Raw genomic sequence first — 25,785 nt, 5'->3', positions numbered from 1 at the left:
CTATGTTCAGGGGCCCACCTTCAATGCTTAGCTAGGCTTTCACTGAGCCTAGGGATCAGACGAAGGTGAAAGCTTAGGGTCTTCTCAGTTCTTTTCTTTTGTGTGTGTGTGTGAGGAAGATTGGCCCTGAGCTACCATCTGTTGCCAATATTCCTCTTTTTGCTTGAGGAAGATTGCCACTGAGATAACATCTGTGCCAATCTTCCTCTATTTTGTATGTGGGATGCTGCCAAAGTGTGGCCTGGCAAGTGATGCTAGGTCTGCGCCCAGGATCTGAACTTGCAAACTCTGGGCCACCGAAGTGGAGTGCTCAAACTTAACCACTACACCACTGGGCCAGCCCATTCTCAGTTCTTTTCTGAGCATACGTCTTGCCCTGATCATGCACTTGGCTTTTGTGTAGGCACAGGAGAAGAGAACAAAGCTTGAAAGGAAGAAAAGTATTATATTCACAGGTCCCAGAGAGGAGGTCACTGCATGCAACGTGGGGCCACTAGGGAAGGACCAATGTTGGTTGAGAGGCAGAAAAGAGCAAGGAGAAGGACTTGGCCAGACTTAAGTGGGGTTTCTGTAGGAAAGGGAAGGAAGGACAGAGTAAACAGCTTAGAATTGGCTAGTTTGAGTAATTCCAGCAGGCTTTGGGCTATTGAGGTGGTCTCCAGTTGCCTAGTACCTGGTCCTGGGAGGATTCAGGGCAGGGGAGAAATTGCCTTGGTGTGTGAGAGTTAGATAAGGAGGTGGTTGGGGCTGTAGACTTGGGATTGATTGGTTTGCATATGAGAGATGTGCTCCCAGCCAAGCCTTTTGCTATCTCTAAGAAAGGGCTAGCCCTGGGAAGGGCAGTCCCTCTGTCTTTAAGACCCCCAAATGCCAGAGCATCAAGAATACAGAAAATAAGAAAAAATAGTTAATATAATTGGCCCTGTGATTAATGGATATCAAACAGACAAATGCAGAATCTAGGAAAACACAGAACAGGATCTAATTCCCTTGCAGACTGTATCAGTTTGCTAGGGCTATCATAACAAAGTACCACAAACTGGCTAGATTAAACAGCAGAAATTTATTTTCTCAGTTCTAGAGGCTAGAAGTCCAACGTCAAGGTATCAGCAGGGTCGCTTTCTTCTGAGGTCTTTCTCCTTGGCTTGTAGATAGCCGTCTTCTCCGTGTCTTATGGTCTTCCCTCTGCATGTGTCTGTGTTCTAATCTCCTCTCATAAGGACAGCAAGCATATTGGAATAGGGCCCACTTTACTAATCTCATATTAATTTAGTTAATTCTTTAAAAACCCTGTGTTCAAATACAGTCACATTCTGAGGTACAGAGGATTAGACTTCAACAAACGAGTGAGTGGGGGAGGAGGACACAATTAAGCCCATAACATAGATAAAGTTAATTATGCATTTTGTGGATTTCCAAGTCACAAGTTCTTGTGGGAAAAATAATCTGAAGTAGATATCATGCAGCAAAAGGACATGGAATTACAAAAAGAACATACACAACCTGTGGGTGAGGGAAGGCAGAAGGGGCAGGGCCTTTGGGTGGTCTGAACCACAGAGTTTTTCAACAATGAATCAGTGAGAAGTCATTTGACTCAGGCACCTTGACTCCTAGACCACGGTGTATCAAAAAATACAAGCAAAGCACAAACATTCTGATTTCCATTTTTGCTGATCTGAAATATCTGTTGTTTAGTTGGAGGATTTGGCCTTTGAGTGTGATCTAGAGGAGCAGGTCCATTCAAGGACCATCTTCTCTCATGCTGGGGGTGAAGTAGAATCAGAAACCATGATTATCCATGTCCTAATAGTCTTGGGAGAGCCCTCATGAAAGAGCAGAAGCTGTCTTGACAGAAAAGATAGGTTCTTATCACTATTTGGTCAGGAGGAGATGTCCACTAGGAGTATAGGCTCTAGAGACAGACCCACCTCAAGCAAAGCAATCAACTTCCCTGAACCTTCATTCTTCCTCTGAAAACAGATATAGGGACACTTAATTCATATAATCAAATGTTATAAATTTATAACATTTATTAATATAAATAAGTGCTCAATAGATGCTAGTCTCCTCATTTGTCTACACTCCTCCCCATTCCAGGGTCTTTGGAATTGTGGGAGAAACATGTATCACTGTTGGAAGCCTGCCCTGGGAAATTCTGTGGCAGGGAGGAGGGACTGTCAACCTCTGGCCATGACCACCAAGGTCCTCATCTTGGGTCCCTGAATCTCTGACCCTTGGTTTCCTCCAAATACAATGCAGGCTTCATGGAACTGTTGTAAAGATTAAGTGAGGTCATTCGATGTGGCCTAAAGGGCCTGGACCATAGAAAATTCCCACTAAATGTTAGTGCTCTCTCCCCTCAACACCATGTCTGCAGAAAATGCCTACCTGTGAGACTGACTTTGAGGGCCATGTATATGGTACATGATGAGTACAAAATATAAAATAAAATAAAAGTTAAACTAGTAAATTGTCAGCCTTGGACATCTACGGGGGATGTCAGAATTAAGTAGATGGGCCCTAAACGTCAAAGGGGGGTGGGGGGATTTTTCATTGTAATGTGCCTTGGCCATCCCTACCTGCCTTTGATTTCAGAAAAGACTTTTTGTCCTAAGACAGCACTAAAAATCTCAAAAGAGCACCTGGGAAAGAGATTCCTCCAGGTCTGCTTGCTTTGGTGATGAAATGAAGACCCTTTGGAAATTAACTCTACATAGTTGTTTTCAAAGTGTGCTTCCCAGACCAGCAGCACCAAAATCGTCTGGGAACTTGTCAGAAATGCAAATTCTCAGGCCCTACTCCAGATCTACTGGTTCAGAAACTCTAGGGGTGGGGCCCAGCAACCCGTGTTTTAACCAGCTCCCCAGGGAATTCTGATACAAGCCATGGTTTGAGAACCACTGCTCTAAGGCCTTGGTCTGATTCTGAAATGCACGTGTATGTGCTGCAGGCACTCGTGTGTAAAGAAGGGTCCTTTATCAGGTGGGCATTTAATACCAGTTTTCAAAGCATGGGGTGAATTTTATCGATTTACCTGTTCTTTGAGTTGCTCTTAGGATGACAAAAGCTGGCTGAGTCAGGGATGCAATGTGGAGCTCTGAGACTGAACAACACTCACCTGAATCCCCCAGAGCCAGTCAAACAAGGCTGCCCTATTAGCCTCATCCACATCTCCCTAGTTCCTTCCCCACTAATCCATCAAGGTAATGGTACCTCATTCAAACAACTTCATTCACTGGAATCCAAGTTGAAGGTTAAAAGGAGTTTTCTTGGGGCTGGGTTGAAGGTAATGTTAAGAAGCCTCTCTCTTCCAACTAAGCACCCATATGTTTTCTCCAAAGGTTTGCTTTGTGAAGCAGGACAAGCTGTAGTGGATCTTTTAGGAGATGGTGATTTCAGAAGGGTGGGCTCCAAACGTTAAAAAAACAATTTTTAAATTGTTAAAATTGTAGATTCTAGTCTTAATTGTCCTGACTCCTGCTTCCCAATCCATATCTTGTACCAACTAAAGCTCAATGCAGACACATTCAGTATTTCTCTAGAATCTCTAGAGAATAGGAAATCAGGATGTCACAGTTTGTAAATGTTTTCATTCTTATCAGAGTAGTATATTTTAATTTATGGGACTAAATGCAGCTTAGTATAACATCTGTATGGCATCCTTCTTGTGTGTATCTCCCATCCCCTTTTCAAAGTGCCCTTGTCACACCCAGAGGAGGTAGGTAGATGCTATAAGCACCAAGGTCCCCAATTTTCCAAAGATAAAAACACAGAGCTGAAACAAAATAATTCACCACAATATACACAGTGAATCATCGGCAAAGCCAGAAAGAGAATCTAGGACAATCTAGGTATGCTAAGCCCGCTCCATCTACTGGCTTTCAATTTGTCTCCTTTTATCCTTTCAAAGCTGAAATATATCAAAAACTCCACACAAAACTGAGAACTCTCAGTAGTGCTAGCCATGTGGAACTCTCCACTTTTCCCTCTTCTCTGCCTAGCTTAAGGGGAATATGAGGGCACATCAAATAGTTTCCTTTCCTTTCATAAGAACAAGCCATCCTTTTACCTGTCGAACCATATTTATACCCAGGAACCACACTCAGCTCCACAGAATCTCAGATCCCAGCTTTGTTCTAAACTAGCCTGAAATCAGTAAACACTTAACATCGTGACTTCAATAGGATTATATTACAATATAATTAATATCTCACAGGTGAAATTAAGAGAATTAAATTAAATTCATTAATTAAATTTAAATTAAATTTTTAAAATTTCCCCCTAGGAAACAAACAGATTCAATAAGAAATAAAAGCACTGAGCACTATCACCTGGAACAGAGACCACCTACCCTAACCTTGGCCAATGGATGAGCACCAATTAAGACATTTAAAAGAGGAAGGCTGTGGTCACATGCACTCAAGGGAAGAAGGATCTCAGGCTAATTGTTTCAATGTTTCAGGAGAGTGCACTGCTTTGAGATGACAGATGCCCCAAAGAGTCACATTTGCTCGACTATGTGAGACAGAGTCAGCTTCTAAGCTCGTAGGTCAACATCAGCACCATGAGAAGAGCAGCCTCTTGAAAATGCACTCCAATTCATTATAGTTGCCAGAGTGTACACTTTGTGCAGCCACAAGGAAAGGTTAACTAAAAATAAATCAAGCGTTTATAAATAAATGCCCATATCATTCATTCACTCCACAAACACTGTTGGGTGGCTAAGACATTCCAGGCACAGCAAATGCCAAAATGAGTGAAGTTCCAAACTTGAAGAACTCACAATGGACATTTTTAAGAAGACCATAAAATCTCCTTGATTCAAGATTATCTGCTTTTTCCACTGGCCTGAGGCTGATGTCTTGGTCCATCTCCTTGGGGTAAGTACTGCCATCTCCAGGCTACTCCTTTAAAAACCAAACACTCAAGACAGGGACCCCAACAGGCCCCCATCTTCAACTTCAATGCCTTCACCAGTTTACCACATTGATTTTTCTTGTGCCAGGAAAAACTTGACAGGGATATCATCGGGGGTGGGGAGAGGGCATTTTAAAGAAAAGAAAAGATGAGGGGAAGGTCAGATAGGGACAGGACCAGGAACAAGGGAGACCAAACTCTTAAAATAATACTCAAGGATCACAAACAATGTTGACACACTGAATCTACCTGAGACAAACTTGCATCAGACATCACAGGGCTCCCATTTCTTAGTCTGCCTTTACCTAGGTAGGACTGAGTGGACTTTCCTTCTGCAGCTCTAATCTGCACAACTGACTGTATCACACTGGCCTAAAATACATAAGTTGACAGCAAGTTAATGATTCTTCTCCGGCAAGCCTGTAATTACGCATGTACAGATTTATCAACTGGGCAAAATTTACAACTGGCTGGTTTCCCTTCAACACCATCCAATGGGGCTAAAGTGAGGCAGAGTAAAGAGTCTGGCCTTCATGAGCACAGTCTGCAGCAGAAGGCAGGACTTAGGCAAAATATGCATGGCAGAAGACGGCCACAGTCAGCAGGATGATGCCATTGATGTTCATTATCGTCCGCCACAGAGGCTTCTCGGAGGTGTCTGTCATCTTCAGCTTCATGGCTTCCTCCTCTTCCTTTGTCATCTTGGGGCCTTTCTGCTGATCCAGACCACAAAACAGGTCATAGGCCCTCCTGAAGTATCCTTTTTTCTTCTCAGGAACTTCTGTGACAGGGGAAAGGCATAAAAGAATTGTCGGATACAGAGGCAAAAGGGACTAGAAAAGGTTTCCAGTGAGTACACATTTTCCAATTTTCTCATTTCAGGAATGGAAATAGTTCAAAATGTTTGAGCAAACAATTAATTACAAGATGATGTTACTAGATGGATTCTACGTTCTTATGATCAGCTAGCTTAAGTTTTCTATCAGGATCAATGCAAATGCATTTTGATATAGAAAAGTTAGAATCAAACAGGACATAATAGTTTATGAGAGATAAATGTTAACAAGGGGATGGGGAACTGGTATATACGAAAGACCTGGAAAACCCACCTCTAAAGCACATAAACTCATGTCTGTTTGTTACATCACTGGAAAGCAACAAAACTGGCATGACTCAGGAGTGCATTGGCTGCACCTGGAAATTCGAAGGCTTCAAAACAGATCTAGACATGTGGTAAAGATTGGTCTGAACAGTCCCTGATACAGGGCAGCAGTGATCAACACTTCTAGGGCTTAAGATCTCACATTGCATATCAACACTGCTGAATCAAACCATCTAACTTGCCATGCCATTCGAAGTGGATGCCCACCTAGGGAACTAATTCTCTCCTCTGAGCCCAGGTGTGGCATCAGAGATAGCCAGATCTGGGTTAGAATCTCAGGTCTGTAACTCGCTAGATAGGAAATCAAGGCCTCTGTGGTTTTCAGTACCATGGTCAGGGACCACTGCTCTCCACTCTGCCATCTTTAAGAAACACAGAATTTTAGAACTGAAAAGAACCGTAGTGGTCAAGCCCATATATGTATCAGAACTGGAACCAAAACCAAGTTTTACGGGCTTGTTAATTCACCTCTTATCTTCCGTATCTGTGATTAGAGAAATAATGTCTTCTTCCTTATAAAAAGGAAAGAGAGAGTACCCAGTACATAGTAGATGTCAAGAAATATTAGTCTCCTTCTATTTTCTCTTTCCTCTCACACAAATGAGAAAGAGAGACAAACCTCCTTGTTTCCATCCACTTTGGACCACTAAACCAAGACAGAAGAATGGGGAAGGAGTAGCAGGAGTTGGGCTCACCGACCAGCCCAAGTGTGAAACGCACAGTTATCTGGATCAATAAAAAGCTAGGTGGACTTGAGAAAGTCTCTATGTCTCATTTTCCTCAACTGTAAAGTTGGAAAAATTATCGTTGCATTATCTGCCTTAATAGTAATGTGGTACCAAGATGAATCGCTAGAATAGAGTAAGGTATTCATAGTTAAAATATGTTATAATCATATTATTATCAATTATGATGATGATGGTGGTGACAATAATGATATGGGGATCATGATGCAGCTGCAACTTTCCTTCTGCTACTGATTCTCAGGGAATGGTGAGACCCATTGTCTACAAAAGCCCTCAAGAGATTTTAGTTTATAATACTTTAAGGGCAGGGTGTTCAGTCTGATTTCACCAGGAGTTCAACAAGATTCAAGTGCTGCCATGAACCTCAGAAGTCACTAAGCTAATTCTCTAGCCCATGTGGGAGTCCCCTATATGGCATCCTTAATAGATGCACACTTGATGCTCACCCCTTCCCAGACCAACTCCATTAGAAAACTCTTCCTTAGTAGCAATCACGATGGTGATAATTATAGACAATTCTTATGGTGGAGCATTATCTCGTTCAATGTTTCCAACGGTGCTATAAGGTATGGGCTATCATTTAGAATACTTTTACATAAGGAACCTAAGCTTCAGAAAAATGGAATCACTTGCCCAGGGTAGTAAGTAGAGAAGTCAGGATTCAATCTAAGTTCTTCCTAAATCCAAATCCTACACTCTGCCCTAACCTGCCTCCTTACTTTGAGTTAAAACTGAATGAGTTCTTTCCATCCATCAGTCTTAAGTCTGCCCTCTGGTATGGGAATAATCTCTTCTCCCATATTAAAACATTCAAAATACACCTTACCCATGTCCCTTTTAAATCTATGATATGCTCACTCAATGTGGAGATATTTTTGGAGGTTGGAAAAGTAGGGGGCATGTGCACTCCTGCCTGCTCCAAGAAAGCAGGAAGGGACTGCCTTTTTCAACACCATGGTCAGCTGCCTATGGCTCCAGGTTCCTTCCAGTACATGCAGAGTCGCAAGTTTCAGAACTGAAAGGTCTTTAGAGATCAAGAGCAGATTGTATCAGGGCTGGAATCATAGGTAAAGCCTCTGCCATCCTGGGCCTCAATTTATGTCTGTAAAATGAGGTGCTAAAACCAAGTGATCTTTAGGGCCCTTCCCAGAGCTCAGATTCTATGATGTTTCTGATGGCCAGATTGAGCACTTGTTCTGCTGCATCTGTGCTCACCTTCAGATGGAGTGATGGGACCTCCAGCACCAGGTAAAGCACCTATGACCTTGAGCTCCCACATGTCTGCACACCACACATCTCCACAACCATCCTCCATGTGTGCAGCCCTCCCACATAGGGAGGAAACGTTTCAACACAGAAGCAAGGAAAGAATTTCTCCATGATCAGGGTAAGTCTCTGAGCATTGACTAAGCACAATCTTACTGGACTTCCAGAGAAATTTGATTTTCTAAATCTGAGGTAGTAAGCCAGAAGACACAAGACCCCAAGAACCTCGATCCCATCTCCCTGATGTCACTAGAAGTGACCATAGCTTTGGTTCCATCTGCCTTCAGTTCACAGAGTATGTTGGAGGAGCTCTGACTCTTCCCTCATCCCTGGCCATGCCCCAAATCACTTCAGGGTGACAAATACCTCATCCACACTCACTCATTGAGCATTGTAAACTGTTGGGGGGGGGGGTTGGGATGATTCCATACCTCCCTCCTCCCCTTGACCAGGCCTCAGAGTGATCTTCCCAAAACCCATTTATCCATCTCATCCCCAGCCGCCCCTCACTGCCCTCTAGGAGAAAGATCTGAGCTTTGATGAAGGCATTTAGTGAAGATGTCAGTAAAATCTTCTGGCTGTTTTAGGAGTAATATTTTAGGGCTTGGAAATAGGCTCTTGGTCATAAATCACCTATTTCAATGCTCTCCTCCAAGGTGTCTTGGATATTCTCTTCTCCTGCATCCAGGTCAATACGTTCCTCTTTGCTGTTGCGCAGGCTCCAACACAGGCGGTAGAGCTGTGAAGAAGGCAGAACAGGTTAGCAGAAAGATCCAAATAGTGTCTTGGGCCAAGAAGTTGGGAAGACATAGAGATATACATCAAGAAAGGAAAAGGAATGTGGCCTCTCAGTATCAACAAGAACATAGATAATAGTTTCCATCTACAGCATTATTTCTAAATATGTGGAGAACTTAGATGTAAATCATACACATGTATACACTAGTCAGGGGCTAAGAGACTACCTTAAATATAGAAACATTTGTTGAATGAATGAACAAACGAATTTATTCCTTTTAGCACTGGTGCTGGGAAACAAGATTAGACACCCATTTGTTCACACCAAAAATCTGTGAGATCAGTTTTTTGCACAATATGTTTGTCATATTATGAGGAGAGAATCTGTAGAATCATGAGTCTTTAGAATAGGGAAGAGCTGGAGGCATAGTTTCTATTGATTTGAAACCAGAAACTTGAAGAAGTCTGTAAATTGATGCAAGGTGTTTGTCCCAACCATGCCCCTTTCAGTGACTACCTTGCTTTCTCTACTTCAAGAGGAAATATAGGGTTAGATGCATTTGGGGCTGCAATATTTTCAAAGACTGAGACATAGAGAAGCAACTGATACAACATATAGAAAGCCAGTGACAGATTCGGCCAATAAACATCATGGTGGTCCTCCTGCTATAAAAAGTAGTCTTTCTTTGACATTAAGGTTGGTCACAGCTTTGAAAATTTGGCAATAAGGTTAAAAGTCTCTTAGGCATTCCATATTTGTATATGTGTGAGTACAGAGTTATCAAAAACTTCTCTCTTTCTCTATGGACAAGTATAACCTTGGGTTAATCTCTAGCTCTGTTCTTAGAAATCTAAAAAAGATATAATGCCCACTGTTTTGGGTTACCAGACTATATTGCTCATGGAAAAGAATGGCCCACAATTGGTCATCTTCATCTGCACTAGGAGGGCTATGAATAAACTCTAAACCAAAGGCGATGTCTAGAGCTAAAGAAGAATACATGCCATTCTTGAAGTCTTGAATCAACTGGACTTTAATATTATTTGAAACATCTTGAATTCTATGGACAACTGTTTGGTGGCTTAATTGGAAAATATATATAAAGGGTAAATCATACTTCAGATTTCCCCAAGTGTGGTGATTTTTTGTAACTAAGTATGTCCCTTGCTGGGACCGCTGGAAGCTCTGACCATGGGACTGTTATAAGAAATAGAAGTTCCTATTTGGGACATGAGCATCTAAGCCATGTGCCCACCCGTGTGATCTCCTTCCCTCGCACCTGAGCTGTCACTTGGGGATCAGGATCCAGAGAACAGCCCCTGGACTGAAACGTGGACTGCTGTGAGGACTCTTGCTGAAGAAACATGCTTGATGCTATCCTGCTGACACACCGTACTTCCTGTCCCATATCCTTCTACAATGGCAATTGTGGACAGTTTTAGTCATATGAGTGTGAGATGTCTAACTGAGCCAAGGCCAACCAAGATGGGTGTTTCAGCAAGAACACGAAACAAAGGCAGAACAGGCTTCCCAAATAGATACTCACATGCACATCTGGAATGGGCTTGGTGAAGAGGGAGACGACCACAATGGTGATGACACAAATGGCAAAGAGGATGATGGCAAAGTACAAGTAGTGCACACCACAGATAATCGTGGGGCAGTTGCTGGGCTCCATGCAGCTCCCAGTTCCATAGGCAAATTCAGTAATCATACGGGCCAACCCAACCAGAAATCCTAAGATTAGTCCCCAAAAGGCTCCCTGTGAAAGAAAACTCTGGGTTAACTGATGCCGAACATGCAAAACAGCTGAGCATTCCTGGGGGGACAGAGGCAAAGGAATACATATAAGAGCAATAACAGCTCCAGGCCATCTGAAGCCAGACACTGGAGTTCAGAATGTGGGGAGGAGCGTTACATCAGGCCTTCAGTGGATGTGTTCATCATATTGCAGTGATACGACTTTCCCTGGGTCATAAAACAAGGACTCATAATACAATGGGGTAAAGTGTCTAATAACCGGTACAGAATGTCAACCCAAAGCCTCAATTCCAAAAATTCCCTTTAACTTTAAAAATATTTTCTTCTGCTTTATCTCCCCAAATCCCCCCTGGTACATAGTTGTATATGTTAGTTGCAGGTCCTTCCCATGTCCGCGCCCAGGATCCGAACCATCAAAACCCTGGGCCGCCACAGCAAAGCGCGTGAAATTAACCACTCGGCCATGGGGCCGGCCCCTAAAAACAATTTTAATCTCTCTCTACCTGCAAGTACTATCACCATCAGTCTCCAGATGTAGGTACATTCAAGTGTAAAGTAATTACTTGTGAAGGAAATTGTATTCCTTGAAGACATGGGAAAAAATTGGGGATGAAAGAGCAAGAAATGAACTTTTCCATCAAAATATAAATAATACTTCCTTCTTTAACTCTTTTATACATCCAAAGTCATTGTTTTCGAGAACAGAAAATTATACTACGTTTTTAAATTAAATTTTGGGTTTGCATATTAGAAATATGGAAAGCCTCTAAAAGACTAGAAATGCAATTCCAAAACAAAGCAAAACAAAAAGACTAGAAATATTGAGGGACAATTTTTCAGCTTTTTAAAAACCCTTTCTTCCTTTATTTCATTCATTCTTTCTTTCTTTTTGCTCAGTCCTCACCTGGAGGACCAGGTTTGAGTCTAGAGGCCACAGTTTAAGAGGACAAAGTAGAGTGAGCATTCATGTCAAGTGTTGATCTGAATAGCCCCTCTGCTAGCCACCAGTGCCTCTACACTTTATATTCCAGGTGTGCTAAATCACCAGCTATTCTTTAAACACGTCATGTAGGTTCACGTCCCATGTCTTTGTGCAGGTAATTTTCCCTATCTGGAAGAACACAGGCTCTTCCCTTTCTGGTAACTTTGTTCTAGCTTAAATGTCCCCTCTCTTCCTTCCCAGACAAAACTGGGTGGGCGCATCCTCCTTGGTGTGGCTGCAGCACTGTGGACACACCTCCACACCAGCACTGACCACAGTGCTGTGTAGTCACTCATTCATTACTCTGTCTCCCCATTGGAGTTGGGAGCCTGCCCAGGAAGGAACCAGGATTCATTCTCGTTGTGTTGCTAGTGCCTGGGCCCAAGTCTGGCATCTGGAAGTGTCTGCTAGATAAATAAAAGAATAAGGAAAAAGAAAAAACTGTTCCCCATTCATCCCCTATACATGTCTTAAGTCAAAAAAAATATTTCTTGACTTTAGTTTGTATGAATAGTATTGATAAAACTTGCTAGAGTTTTCCTTCTCTTTTGGCAATTAGCCTCTTCTTATTACTGTAGACTTTATTCCCAAGAAGCTCTTGAAAAATCTGGGAACCTTTGACATTTTCCTCAAGACTTAGAGTCACCCCTCAGCAAACACAATGCCTGACCAGTCCTGAGAATCACCTTGCAATCTCTAAATGCTATACTCCAGAGACTCAAGGCCAGGGTTTCTCACCCTCAGCACTGTGACAATTGGGCTGGATAATTCTTCGTGGGGAGGGAAGGCGCTGTCCCGTGCATTGTAGAATGTTTGCAGCATCCCTGGCCTCCACCTACTACATACCAATGGCATCCCCTGAGTCATAACACTCAGAAATGTTCCCAGACATTGCCAAATATCCCCTGGGGGAGCTCAAAATCACCCCCAGTGGAGAATCTTCCCAGCCTATCCAGCTCTTAGCCTTATATTTTGAAGGCCCTGGTCCACTGCTGGATTGAATATGCTGATATCCCACTGCAATATCCAACTGGGTTTCTAGCCACACTTTCCTAACTTGTATTTCAGAAATCTCCCAGTGAGCCAGCTTCTGCCAATCCCTACTGAAACATATCCCAAGATGTGTCCTCATTTCTCTAACCAGTTGAGACCACTTTCAGGCTCAATTATGACCTCTCAAGGGCATTTATCTATGCGCCTGGTTTTTGTCACCAGCAAATCTGGACTATCTTCCTAATAGCAAATGGCAAATGAAGAGGGGCACATGTGTTGATTTATGTACCTCAAAGCTGGGTCACTCTAGTGATGTATTTCACTGGTATATGTTTGTTTCAGACCTTTTGGGAGAAAAGAGGTGTTTCCAAACAAAAAAAGTCATGATTTATATTGTTTCAGACAATCAGCTAAATAGTCAACACCCCTGCTCTTTCCCAACCCTCCCCAATCACACAGATGGTCGGATACAGAGACCGCTGAGCAACACCCCAATCAGAAAGTATATCCAAAGATTTTTTTTCATGGTGCTTCAAAATCTGTGATGTCAGCCCACCAATGACCCAAATTCTTTAGACTAGTTTTCAAAGGGACCATTCCTCAACTAACTTTAGCCTGCCTTTCCAGTTGTGTCTTCCATTATACACACACACACACACAAACTTCCTCTCAAGCCAGGAGAGATTCCTCATCCTCACCCTTATCCTTCCACTTCCACGTCTGAGTTCTGGACAGTGCTAGTCTCTCTGCCTTGAACGCCCTCTCTTCCCTCTCAGTTTCATCCCATGCTGATGTAGCCTTTCTGGGAATCCCTCCCTACTTAGATTTTGTGCCTCATTTTACCCCTCAATTGTTATCTACCTTACATTGTTTTATACATAAACTGCTTGAGCACCAGGACTTGGTCCTTCAGTGGGCCCTGAAAAGTGCTGGCTGGAAAGTCTTGCTCACTGCAGAACTGCTGGAAGCAGTCTGTGCTAGGACTTCTTCCAGAGCTGCTCACCCAGGGGCTACAAACGTTCCAGAGAGTGCCATGCAATCGGGTCAAAATCACCAAGTTTGGATGGAAAAATGTACATCATTAGTTTGGAACCTGCAGCAAGGAGGAGAGTCTGACAGAATATGAACTCAGGAGAGTCCCATAGTCCCCAGAGGCTTTCCAATACAAACCCTCTGTGACACACCCATTCCTGCTTAAGAAGTCTGGGAAATAGAATCCTTCCCATAGAGAATACGTAAACCCACATGGGAACTTCTGTGCCAGAATGGCTTTTCTGGACATGCCAGAATGATACCTACTGACTCAGTGGTTCTCTTCCAGAAAATAGCAAGGAGGAATACAGCTGCGATGGGTGGTCCCAAGTAACTGGTGATGGACTGGATGTAATCGAAGAGCTGCCCACTTTGTGCTGACTGCACAATGGGCACCCAGGCGATGCTGACGCCAATCAGCACCAGGATGAACAACCTGAAATCAAAGCCCCCAAAACAGAGTGTCAATAAACGCCTTTACTTGAGTAAATATATTTCACTAGGTATCATATATATATAACTATCAAATATATATACACACATAAATGTATATATTTTAAGATATAATATACATATATAAATTTTACGTGTGTGTGTATATATATATTATATACATATAATATGACCACAGCATGGAAAAATAATGAGCAAATTCATCTTGAGGCTTTTTTCTTCCGCGTTCTGTCTCTTCAGGAAAATCATCTATGCTTATGAGTAAGTGAAATGCCCTTGACTTTCAGTAGCAGTGTGGACCCAGTCACTAGCATAAGAGATTCCCACTCTGAGAGGCAGGAGAGTTTAGGAACAAGGGTATGAGCTTTGGAGTCAGACAGTCCTGGATTCAAATTCTTATTCTCTCCATGTGACACTGGACACGTTGCTTAACCTCTCTGAGTCTCAGTTTCTCCATCTGTAAACTTGGAATAATACGACCAACCTTGCAAAGTTGGAATAAAGATTAGTGAGAGTAAAACACTTAGCAAATAGTAAACACTCAATAAATACTAAAGACTATAATTATTATTTTCTCCTCTTTCTTCTTCTTCATAATAAAGTTAAAAACACAAGCCAAGAAGAGTTTCTAAAGAAACGGTCTAAATAGAAAGGCACACTACCAGGTGTTTTCAGCTCTCCTCCTTTTGAGTTTCACTTCAAGTCCTGAAAAGATTGCAAGGTTCCCTTACAAGCTCTTCTTACTTATCCTTTTGATTTAATTAGAAAGAAGGCTGTGTTTCCCTTACCTCACTGACCTGAATTTAAGGCAAATGAGTCTTAAACTAACCCTCACAAAGCAGTGTTTTCACCCACATATTTCTCCTTCTGGAATGCCCTTCCCATTTCCCCATTGACCCAAATCCTACCCATCACTTTGGACTCAGCTGAGGGTCTCCCTCCCAGAGGAACCTTCCCAACTACCACATGCCACACTTACCTCTCCCTTCTCTGAGCCCCTGACTGCTCTTACAGTCCCCACAGCAAAGGATAGAATTGTTTCATGTAACTGTAGCTTATCCAGGGCAAGGACAAGCCAAGGGCAGCAATTGTGGGATGCACAAAAATGTGAGCCCTGACATAATCTCAGGGCCAAGGAGTCCAGCCCTGAGCCAAGCAACAAAATGGGTCTCTTCTTATGTTGCATCCTGAGCCTTACAAATAACAGAAAAAGCCAATAAACTCCTTTCAAAGGAAAAACCAGTCAGGGTAACAGTGCTGCTTCCTGTGAGGCAGAGTAGTAGACTCTGGCCTGGTCAGACTTCCTCTGGGTGCCAGGAGTCTTGTCACCTGAGAGTGGTCTGTCACTTTTCTTCCACTTCCTTTGCCCTAACTTGCTGATAAGACCCATGAGGTAGCAGCCCATACCCCTCCTGCACTCAGTGGGAACCCTTCCCTTGACTGACATCCCAGGGACATGTCCCACCTGCCGTGAGGAGGTCGGCCTGCCTTGGTCCTATGGAGAGACACAGCAGAGCTTCTGCCAGTCCTCTGTCCAGAGCATCTGCTCCATGGATAACTGTGATCACGAGCACTCCTGACACATGTGTCAATGCTTACTGCTTTCAGGACCCTGTTGTGTCAATTAACCCACATGACAATAACAAATGTGCACATAGCCTAGTGTTTTAGACTTTACAGAGCATGCTCACAAGCACAATATCGCCTGACCCTCACAATGGTCCTGCAAAATGTTGCGGCAAATGGTCAAGGCATTGGAGGCACCTGGGCCTCAAAGATGGCCAGTGTGGAGAGCCACAGTGTGGAAGCTGAGGAGGACAGCATGGGGCAGTGTAAATGGCCTTGGACAAGGACTCAGTTGGCCATGAGTTCCAGTCTTGGCCCTGCCGCTGTCCAGGTTGCCTGGATTTAGGCAGGATAAACCTCATTTTGCTCATTGATAAACTGAGAGTTAGATTCGATGATCTCTGATGTCACTTCTTTCTCCAGAGGGGCATTGTTTGATGATCTCCAAATGAAAGTTAAATGCCATTCAAGGGCAAACATAACCAGCTACAAAGATAACTCTCATTCTATGCAGACATCTACCAATCTTCCCTCGCTTGAGGGCTAACACAGATGGAACCTCTCTGATCATTCAAGCTTTCTTAGTACGTGGTATGAGAATGCTGCATTTACCTTCCTACAAGCATGAGCTCTTTCTCAGATGCTCTCTTCCGGATCTTGGTGTAGATGTCCATGGTGAAGAGGGTGCTAGCACTGTTGAAGATGGAGGTCAGGGAGCTCATGAGGGAGGCCAACATGACTGATAGCATCAGGCCTCGCAATCCTGGAAGAGAAGGAGGTTGTGAGTGGCACACACAGCGCCTCAGCTCTTTTGTGCTCAGAAAGCGTGAAGCCTCAAAGTTTGTTTGCCTTCTGAAACCATGCCATGTTCTCTGATTTATCTCTCCAGAAAAAGTAGAAGTTTTAAAAAAATGGACTATGGCTTCAAATTATATTGTAAGCCCATAGCAGTCAATGAAGAGCTAGAATACAATATATATAAGGTAAATACTTTATAACTGGATGATAATGATCATGGTAGTAGTGGTGGTAGTGATGGTGCCTGTGTGTTTCCATATGAGGGGACTTTTATGAAAAAATAGCCCATAAAATGGGAGAAAATATTTGCAAATCATACATCTAATTAGAGTCTAGTATACAGAATACATATGTAAAGAACTCCTACTACTCAATAATAAAAAGACAAATAACCCAATTAAAATGGGCAAAGGATCTAAATAGACACTTCTCCAAAGAAGATAAATAAATGGCTAATAATCACATGAAAAGATCTTCAATATCAGGGAAATTCAAATCAAAACCACAATGAGATACTACTAGGGGCTGGCCCGGTGGCATAGTGGTTAGGTTCACATGCTTCGCTTCAGCGGCCCAGGGTTCGCAGGTTCAGACCCCAGGCATGGATCTAGCACCGCTCATCAGGCCACACTGTGGTGGCATCTCACATAAAATGAAGGAAAATTGACACAGATGTTAGCTCAGGGCCAATCTTCCTCACCAAAAAACAACAACACACACACAACGAGATACTACTTTGCACCCTCTTGAGTGGCTATAATTAAAAAAAAAAAAAAGACAGATAATAACAAGTGTGGGTGGAGGTGTGAAGACATAGGAACCCTCATACATTGCTGGCAGTAATGTAAAATGATGCAGCTACTGTGTAAAATAGTCTGGCAGGTCCTCAAATAGTTCAACATGGAGTTACTATATGACCCATCAATTTTACTCCTAGGTATGTACCTAAAAGAAATGAAAACATATGTCCACAGAAACATTTGTACATGAATGTTTGCAGCAGTATTATTTATAATAGTAAAAAATCGAAAAAAAACAAATGTCCATCAACTGATGAATGGGTAAACAAAATGTGGTATGTCCATTCAATGGAACGTCATTCATCAATAAAAAGGAACAAAGTACTAAGACCTGTGACAACATGGATGAACTTTGAAAACTATGCTCAGTGAAAGAAGCCAGACTTAAAATAACAACTACTGTATGACCCCACTTATATGAAGTAGCCAGAGTAAACAAATCCATGGAGACAGAGGTAGATCAGTTGTTGCCTAGGTCTGCAGTAGGCCCTAGTGGGGATTGGGGTGAAATACGGGGTGATTACTAGTGGGGACAGGATTTCTTCTGAGGATGAAATTTTCCTCCTCAAAATTTTCTAAATTCGTTGTGATGGTTGCACAACTCTCTGGATATACAAAAACTGTTGAATTGCACACCTTATGGTATGTGACACATAACTCAAAAAGTTGTCAGTGAAAAAACTCTGACCTAAGCAAGTCATGCCAACATCTAGGCCCCATTTTTTGGTTTGTTAAGTGGGGATAATACTACACCTGCCCAAATCAGAATAAGGGATTGTTGCTTTAAAATTTTTCCCAATCATGGCAAGCATGGTTGGCTACAAACTCTATTACTCCTTCTGTACCAAGGCAAGTGCAAGGTCGTCCCTGCTGAAGCTGGAAGGACAGGCCATGATGAGGGCCCGCCATTGAGAGTACAGTCTCAGAAGTAAAAAGAGTAAACTTTGGGGTCACCTAGGCCTACCATCCATCCGATACATGAATCCCGTCCAACCTTTTCCTCTGCTCAAACTCTCCAGAAACAGGAAATCCACTACCCCACAGGGAGTCTGCTCCCTCTTGGACAGTCCTGAGTAGGCTGATGTCTGCCTCGCTACGGCCTCAGACACAGTCCCTATGCTACCCCACAGAAGAGGTCTTACCCTTCATTTATCTTACCATCTTTCATATATTCAAAGACAACTTATGTCCCCTCAACTCTCTCTTCTTCAAGGTAAACATCCTCAGTTTCTTGCAATATTCTGTATAACTGGGTTTGGGGAACCCAAATATATAGAACTCGTATCACTCCATTAACCTTCAGCTTGTTAGATTTGAGTCAACATTGCTGCCTTTGGAGATCTCTTTCACACATGATTCTAACATTTCTCTAGGTTTTGTATCTGTAAATCTTTTCTTAGTTTCATTTTCATCTACAGCTTTGCAAGAAGAAATGAAAAGGCTGCCTATTCCAATTATTTTGTCATTTGTCAAGAGGTTTTTTAAATGATTCCTTCTGAGTTCATATAATGTAGATCACAGCCTATTGGAGCTACAGAAAGAGTTATAAAGATCATCTAGTCCAACCGTCTCACCTTTCAGTTGATAAAACAAAGTTCCATTTCAAAGAGTTAGTAGTTAGGGCTTCAAGCACTAACTCTGTCATTTGCTCAGTGTTACTTCATCTGTTAATTGCTAAGCTGGATGGAGCTCTCCCCTCTGTACTACACTCTTTTCAAACTCTCATTCGTTTATTCACTCAACAAATATTTGTTGAACATAATTTTACAGCAGTCCAGGAAAGAAGTAATGGTATATCAGAGCAGGGTGATGGAGGTGAAAACAGATGGAGGTAGATGAATACAAGAGATATTTAGGAGGCAAATGGACAGAATTTGGTGATGGATTGCTCAAGGAACATTTACTGGCTGAGTGGAGGAGGCTGAATCTGTAAGTGAGACAGAAAGGAGCAGCTGAAAGTATGGGGGGAAGAAACCATAAATAGGAATGTGTTATGGAATCCAAGAGAAGAGAGTCCTCAAAGATGAGTGATCAATAATGCTGAATGCTACTGAGGAGTCCAGTAAAACGAGGAATGGAAAATATCTATTCAATCTAGCACAGGGCAGTCATTAGGGAATCTGGTGTTTACAGAAGCCAGATTTCAGCCAAAAGTGAGAGAATGACAATGGCACATGTAAACAGCAACTCATTGTCCTGCTTCCCACACATCTTTCTGTCATGCACAATCCACTCCAACACAGTGTTCAGAGCTACAGTCCTTACCAGGATCTGCCAATCGAAAGAAATAATATAAACAACCCCACAGAGGCCCATTCAATTCAAGCCAGAATTCTAAAAGAGCCATGGGACTCTTGTTAATTGCAACCTTAATTAATAAGCAGCCTGGTTCAGTGGAATAGTTAACTATTACTCTCATTTTTATAGAATTTGAATGCAAATGGTTTGCCCAAGGTCATGCATCCAGTCTGTGGTTAAAAAAAAAAAAAAAAAAAAAAAAACCACCCCAAATTCCTCAATTCCAGCCGTGAGCCAAGTTAAGCCAGACAATGAGTTGCTGTGTGGCCTTGGAAAAGTCACTTTCTCTCTGTATGCCTCAGTTTCCTCAACTGTAAAATGAACAGGTTTGACTAGATGGTCTCTATATTTCCTTCCAGCAATAAAATTTTATATAAGTTTATTCTAAATTTTCCTGATCGATACCTTTGAATTTTTAGTCTCCTGAGACCCCCTAACCTAATGAGATTTGCATCTCTTGAGATAGAATTAGATTTTTCTTCAACATGAAATATTAACAGTAGCCTCACAGGTCTGCCCCCAAACTCTAATTATTCTGGACTCTGAAGTACTCAATATCCTAGGATAACACAGTCTCTTTTGTGAGAAGCTCCCTTGTATCCCATCCATCGACTGCCTCAAACATCCTCATTCTAGAACTTAAATCACTCCTTGCTCTTCTCTCCATGTTTTTCCTAAGAACAGTCTACAAGTCAATTCATTTTCAGGTAATACCCATTTAGTTCAAGTCTTCATGTTAATGTCTACTGGAGAGCTTCAAAAGACCTCCTAGACGAGCATGGAAAAGCCATGATTTTCCCTAACATGTTTTCACATCATCTCTTTTCCAAGCCCAACTGGTGGACAAGCACCAGGTCTCATGGAGCCCAACCAACTCATGTCTCCTTCCCACTGAAGGAAGAGATGTTCAAAAACTGAGGACACCCGGAATGAGGCTTTCCCTGCCGGCCCCACAGGATCAGAAACGCCTTTGCCCTAGAAGGTCCACAGAAATCTACGTGAAGCCTAAGCCCAATCAGCCTCCCAAGAAAGACCCACCAGCGAGGATGACTCTTACCATCAGGCATGAGCTCTATCACCAAAGTTGGGTAGGCAATGTTGGAACAGCCAACCTTGATGCCGCAATATTTCTCACATTCTGAGGGGAGGACGCAGGCCACTCTTTCTGGTGAGAGATGAAGAGCCATGTCAGCAAGCAAACATCAGGGAAATAGTTCCAAGATTCACTTTCTTGCTTTCTGCTGAGGAAGATTCACCCTGAGCTAACATCTGTTGCCAATCTTCCTCTTTTGTTATGTGAGCCGCAACAGCATGGCCATTGACAGATGAGTGGTGTAGGTCTGCGCCCGGGAAATAAACCCAGGCCGCTGAAGCAGAGTGCCCTGAACTTAACCACTAGGCCATGGGGCTGGGTGAAGATTTACTTTCTTAAAACAAGGCTTCAAACAGGACATTCCTGCCCAAGGCCCTGAAATGGTTCCACAAAGACTAAAGCTGCTGGCTGAGCCCTTCCATGCCATGCCCCTGCCCTGCTGGTCCTGACCATCCCCAAGCTCTGATTGGGGAGAAAAGACAGTTCCTAGGCAGAGGAGGGAGGAAGCAAAGACACACTAGGGTGGGGAGGGAGGGGGCACAATCCTTAGACTTTAGCTAGCTACCCTGCAGCTCAGCAGCGACAATGATTTTGAATACCACAGTGACTTGTGGCTCCTAATCTTGAGGTTTACTTTAAGAAGCTATTGACAGTAGAGTTGAATGCCCAAATAACTAAGGGAATTCCCCAGGAGAAGGGCAGTTGGGTATTACTTCCAAGATGTGGAAAATCTGGAGAGAGAGAGAAAGAAAGTAGCCTGGGAGGGAAAAGGAACATCTAGAAACTTAGATCCAGAGACTTATAGAAAATTCTTGAAACTTCTATAGAATTTAGATCAACAAACGTTCGTGAGGTACCTACTCCAGGTATATCATTTAGTGCTGCCCCATTTAGCACTGATTCGTTACAGCACTAACTATCTCAAGTACCTTAATATGTGTTATATCCCTTATAATATAAACTATTCAATTAGAAATATTTTTCTTGTGACAGGCAAGCTAGAATAAGAGTGTGAGAGCACTATTAGAAGCACTTTCAACAGCTAGTGGCAGCAACTGCCCCCGGGCTGTCCTGTCTTCATTTTGGAGGGCGCTCACCAAACCTTCACTCCGTGGTGCTCTCTTTTCTGTCATTATTTAATGTTCCAGGAAACAGTTTTGACCTATGATGACTGATCAAAGAACACATGCAAATGGCAATGTTGGAGAGGCCACAAAAGGGCCAAGAAAGAATTCTATCACCCTGGATAGCAAAGTACAAAGCTCAGGACTCCTTCAAGGAAATGGTCCAGGAAACAGGGCTCAGAGCAGCAGGCAATTAGAGATTGGCTGGGGGCCGGGGTCCTTTGACACTAAGGACATCATACACACTACTACAGCCTGGGCTGGGAGGGACTGAGCAAGAAGTGAGCAAATATTAGCCTGAAGAAGCTACAGCTGAAGGCATGTTGTGACTTCAGAGAATTTACAGAGAAAAAGGGGAAAAGCAATTGCCAATGTAAGGAACTAGAGAAGACAGCTCCACAGGCTCTGTGACCTCAAGTTGCTAACTTGAGGGGGAACAGAAAGCATAGCAAGAAAAGAAGAAGTGTGTAGAAAAGAAGGAACAGGGCTTTAGAAGTGACTCGGAGCCAGGAAAATGAGAGAGAGTAGCCAGTGAATCCAGCAGGAAGCGTTACCTGTGTACAGGATGCGGCTGACCATTCCCGTCATCACCATGAGGAACATGGGCAGTAGTTTCAGGTACCCACACATGATACAGCCGCCCTTCACATGAGACATGTTTTTGGCTGAGAGGCAGCGTTGCACAATGACCTGCCAGGGAAAGCTTAGTGAGGGAGGGGTGCAGGCCAGAGACCCTAAGACACCCTCCAGGTACCCCAGCTCCTAGAGTACTCCCATGTCACCTGGCACTCCCATGTCACCAAGGCTCAGTGACCCTCAGACCACATGAGCCCTGCCCCACCTTTCCCAACTCCACAAGCCACAGACAGACAGGAGTCCCTGTAGCACCCTGAGGGATACCCTCTCCACCCTGAGCATCCAGCGTGAGTACCTGATCTGTGCACCAGTACCACAGGGTGAGGATGAACAGCCCAAAGATGAGCCCAGGCCATGGCAGGTCTCCCTTGAGGGGATCTCGGAAGATGTGGAAGGAGTCGGCCCTTGGGGTGTAGCATTCTTCTTTGATGGTGATGTTTCCATCAGAAATCATGGTTGGAATAGCTTTCATGTACTTTTCCATGAAGGCTTCATAGCCTCCCACCTCATTAAAAGCTGGAAAATATTGGCAACAAAAATCAACACGCTGACGCTCTCAACTCTGCATAGTGGTTTCTTCCTGTGGATGCCTGAGAAACTGGGAGGACCCAACCCACGGCCAGAACCCTCGCTGTGTGGTCTTGGGCAAGTCATTCTGGATCTCAGCTTTCTCTTCCATAGAATGGGTTTATTAACCCTGCCCAGCCCCCTCAGGGGGCTACAGTGAGGGTCCAAAGCAATAACCTGTGAAAGTGCTCCACCATAAACCTCTTTACAAAGGGAAAGTATTTGAATTATTAAAAGAAAGGCCTTGGTTTTGAACTAGATTCAAAGACTCTGTTCTGCCCCGCACCCCCCGCTGTCAGCAGACACAGAGACACACAGACTGATCCCAGCAGTGGCCTCAGCAGTGGTGGGATGGACAGAGAATGGGAATTTCCAGCTCTTAGAAAACAGAGCATAGAGAGCGGATAAGAGGCTCCACAGAACACACAGAGAGCATGGGCCCCCTTAAAAATAAAACGCATTTTACATCCTCCCCTAACAAGCACATCTACATCTTTAGGATTTCATAGACAAATAAAACTTCAAAATTTAGGTGGAGGGGGCCAACATAGAGTGGCTAATTTTTTAAATTTTGTCAAGTAAGGACATAGACAAGAAAATGATCAATTACTATCACCAATTCATTTTTTAAAAGAACATTTAACGTCAAATTGTAGATAAGACATAATCTGAGATTTAAGATGAAACATATGAATATATTTAGCCTGGGGGATGTCTAGCCTTATCCTCTTCTTTGTCTGGTTTCTCTACAGGGAGAAGACCACATCATCAGAGGCCCGTACTGGCGACCACTGGCCCAGACTGTCTAGAGAAGGCAGCAAGGAATCCAGGTGCCATCTGGTCCAGGCCCCACCTGAAGCCTCGAAGGCTGAGGAAGGTACCACAGCACACTCACAATGATGGCCAGACCACTCCCCTGGGGAGGGCAGAGCATGCCCAGCTCACTGCTTGGGCCAGCGGCAGGCAGGGAGGCTGGACTCACTTTTCTCTCCCCGGGCCACTACCTCTGCCTCCCCACCTCCTCAGCCTACCCCAGCCCCACTTACCAAACCCAGTCAGGATAGCAGACCCCACCAGCATGATCGCAGTCTGCAAGGTGTCCGTGTAAATCACAGCCGCCAGGCCCCCTAAGCAGGCAAGGAGACAACATATCTGACCTCACGTAGGAGGGCAACCTGTCAGCCTGCCTCCTTTCCCCACCCTCTGCCCTTCTGAGCACACCCCTCAGTCCCCCACCTGCCTTTCCTTCCTTCCCTCCCTTGTCCTGTTACAGCAGTCTGCTACCTAGCATGTTCCAACATCTCCACTTGTGACAGAAATGCTGGGAAGGCCTTGGGGAAAGGAGAATGTTTCTCTCTATTTGAAGAGGAAGAGCTTCATGTGACCCTTTTAGCCAAGAGATGGCTCCTCTATGGTAAGAAGAACCATCTTCCACAAATAAAGGCAAGGAAGACCAAAGAGCTGACACCCTACAAGATGTCTTGGTACATTACCAAATTGGCACATTTCAAAGGGCTACTTGTATGTCTACTCTCTCTTTTTTCAGACCATCTAAGTAACTTCTTGTCTCCAAAGCTATGGGGCTCCAGCTGAGCAGTAAGTTCCATCACTGACCCCGGCCCCACTAACGGGGGCAGAGTAACACCTCTGCAAAGGTGTCCCCAATTGTTAGTCGTGTCACCAGCTTCTCCAGTCATGTCTTGAGTCTTCCTCTAAAATCTTTGTATGTGTCACTCACTCTCTTTCTCTCTACAGTGCCTGCCAATCTCTGTCACATCAAATCCAAGGCCTCTGTCTGGCTTCCAAGGCCTTTGCACTGTGACCTCATTTGAACTATCAGGCCTTATCACCCACACATAACTCCCAACTACCTCCCATTGACCACCCTCCTCCAGCCAAGTACATCTGCTTGCTCACCCTGCCTCTGCCCCATACCATACCCATTCCTGCCTACATCCCCTTGCTCTCACCTCTCCTTGTGCCTGGCACTCCCTACCTGCTTCTTCCAACTCAGCCAAGTTCTCTCCACAATCTGCAAGACCAAGCCCTGCCCCACCTCCTATAAGAAGCTGTCCTGACTATTCCAGCCAACACTGGGTTTTCTGGGGCCACTTGTATAACTTATTAGGGTCTGTGAGCTAGGACCAAGCAAATACCCCATCCTGAAACTGTTTCCTGAGTGTATCTCTTCCTCGAGGGGAGAAACCGTCTCCAACTTCCCTTTATCCTTCACAAGTGGCTAACCCTGAGCTGGGCTTGAGCTGAATGGACTCACCTGTGATTGTGTAAATGCCAGTGACTGCCAATAAGAGAATGATGGCCAGGTACAGATCCAGTCCCAAGGCCATGTTGATGAATATGGCCCCAGAGAAGATGTCTGCCTGGAAGGAGAGGATAGGAGGAGTTAGGGATGAGAGAGGCCAGCTGGCTGCCAGGTGTGCCCAGGCCATGGCTGAGTCCCTTCACCTGCAGAGACAGGGAGGTGAACTGGGTGGGGTTAGCAGAAGCCATCTCCTGAGTAGTGTCAATGCCTATGATTTCTGGGGCCCAATGTTGGCCCCCATCCCCCTGTCCTTTGTCTGAATCCTATAATTAGAGATTCACATTTTTATCTCCAGTTAACAATAGGGAAGACAAGCACTGCAAGATTCCACATATATGAGGTATCTAAAATAGTCAAATTCTTAAAATCAAAGACTGGGATGGTGTTTACCAGGGGCTGGGGGCATGGGGATGGGGAGTTATTAATCAACAGGCATAAAGTTTCAGTTAAATAAAACAAATAAGCTCTAGAGATCTGCTGCACAACATTGTACTTACAGTCAATAACAATGTATTTTACACTTAAAATT

General features: G+C 43.7%; 1 protein-coding gene across 1 annotated transcript in view; it reads right to left on the bottom strand.

Moving 5' to 3' along the window:
* Window positions 1-1,043: 1,043 nt before the first annotated feature.
* Window positions 1,044-25,785, bottom strand: part of SLC5A1 (solute carrier family 5 member 1) — a 62,755-nt gene continuing 38,013 nt past the window's right edge. The window contains exons 6-15 of the mRNA XM_046639716.1: window positions 25,209-25,314; window positions 23,980-24,060; window positions 22,662-22,882; window positions 22,285-22,420; window positions 20,571-20,678; window positions 16,230-16,380; window positions 13,866-14,034; window positions 10,377-10,592; window positions 8,725-8,830; window positions 1,044-5,698 (exon numbers count right to left, since the gene is read on the bottom strand). Coding sequence (XP_046495672.1) covers window positions 5,481-5,698; window positions 8,725-8,830; window positions 10,377-10,592; window positions 13,866-14,034; window positions 16,230-16,380; window positions 20,571-20,678; window positions 22,285-22,420; window positions 22,662-22,882; window positions 23,980-24,060; window positions 25,209-25,314 — 1,512 coding nt within the window. The 3' untranslated portion in view covers window positions 1,044-5,480. The remainder of the gene's footprint in view (window positions 5,699-8,724; window positions 8,831-10,376; window positions 10,593-13,865; window positions 14,035-16,229; window positions 16,381-20,570; window positions 20,679-22,284; window positions 22,421-22,661; window positions 22,883-23,979; window positions 24,061-25,208; window positions 25,315-25,785) is intronic.

The sequence above is a fragment of the Equus quagga genome, chromosome 15 (genome assembly GCF_021613505.1).
Source record: "Equus quagga isolate Etosha38 chromosome 15, UCLA_HA_Equagga_1.0, whole genome shotgun sequence".
Classification (NCBI taxonomy): Eukaryota; Metazoa; Chordata; class Mammalia; order Perissodactyla; family Equidae; genus Equus; species Equus quagga.
The sequence above is the reverse complement of the archived record's forward strand: the minus strand, read 5'-3'. Positions and strand labels throughout refer to the sequence as shown.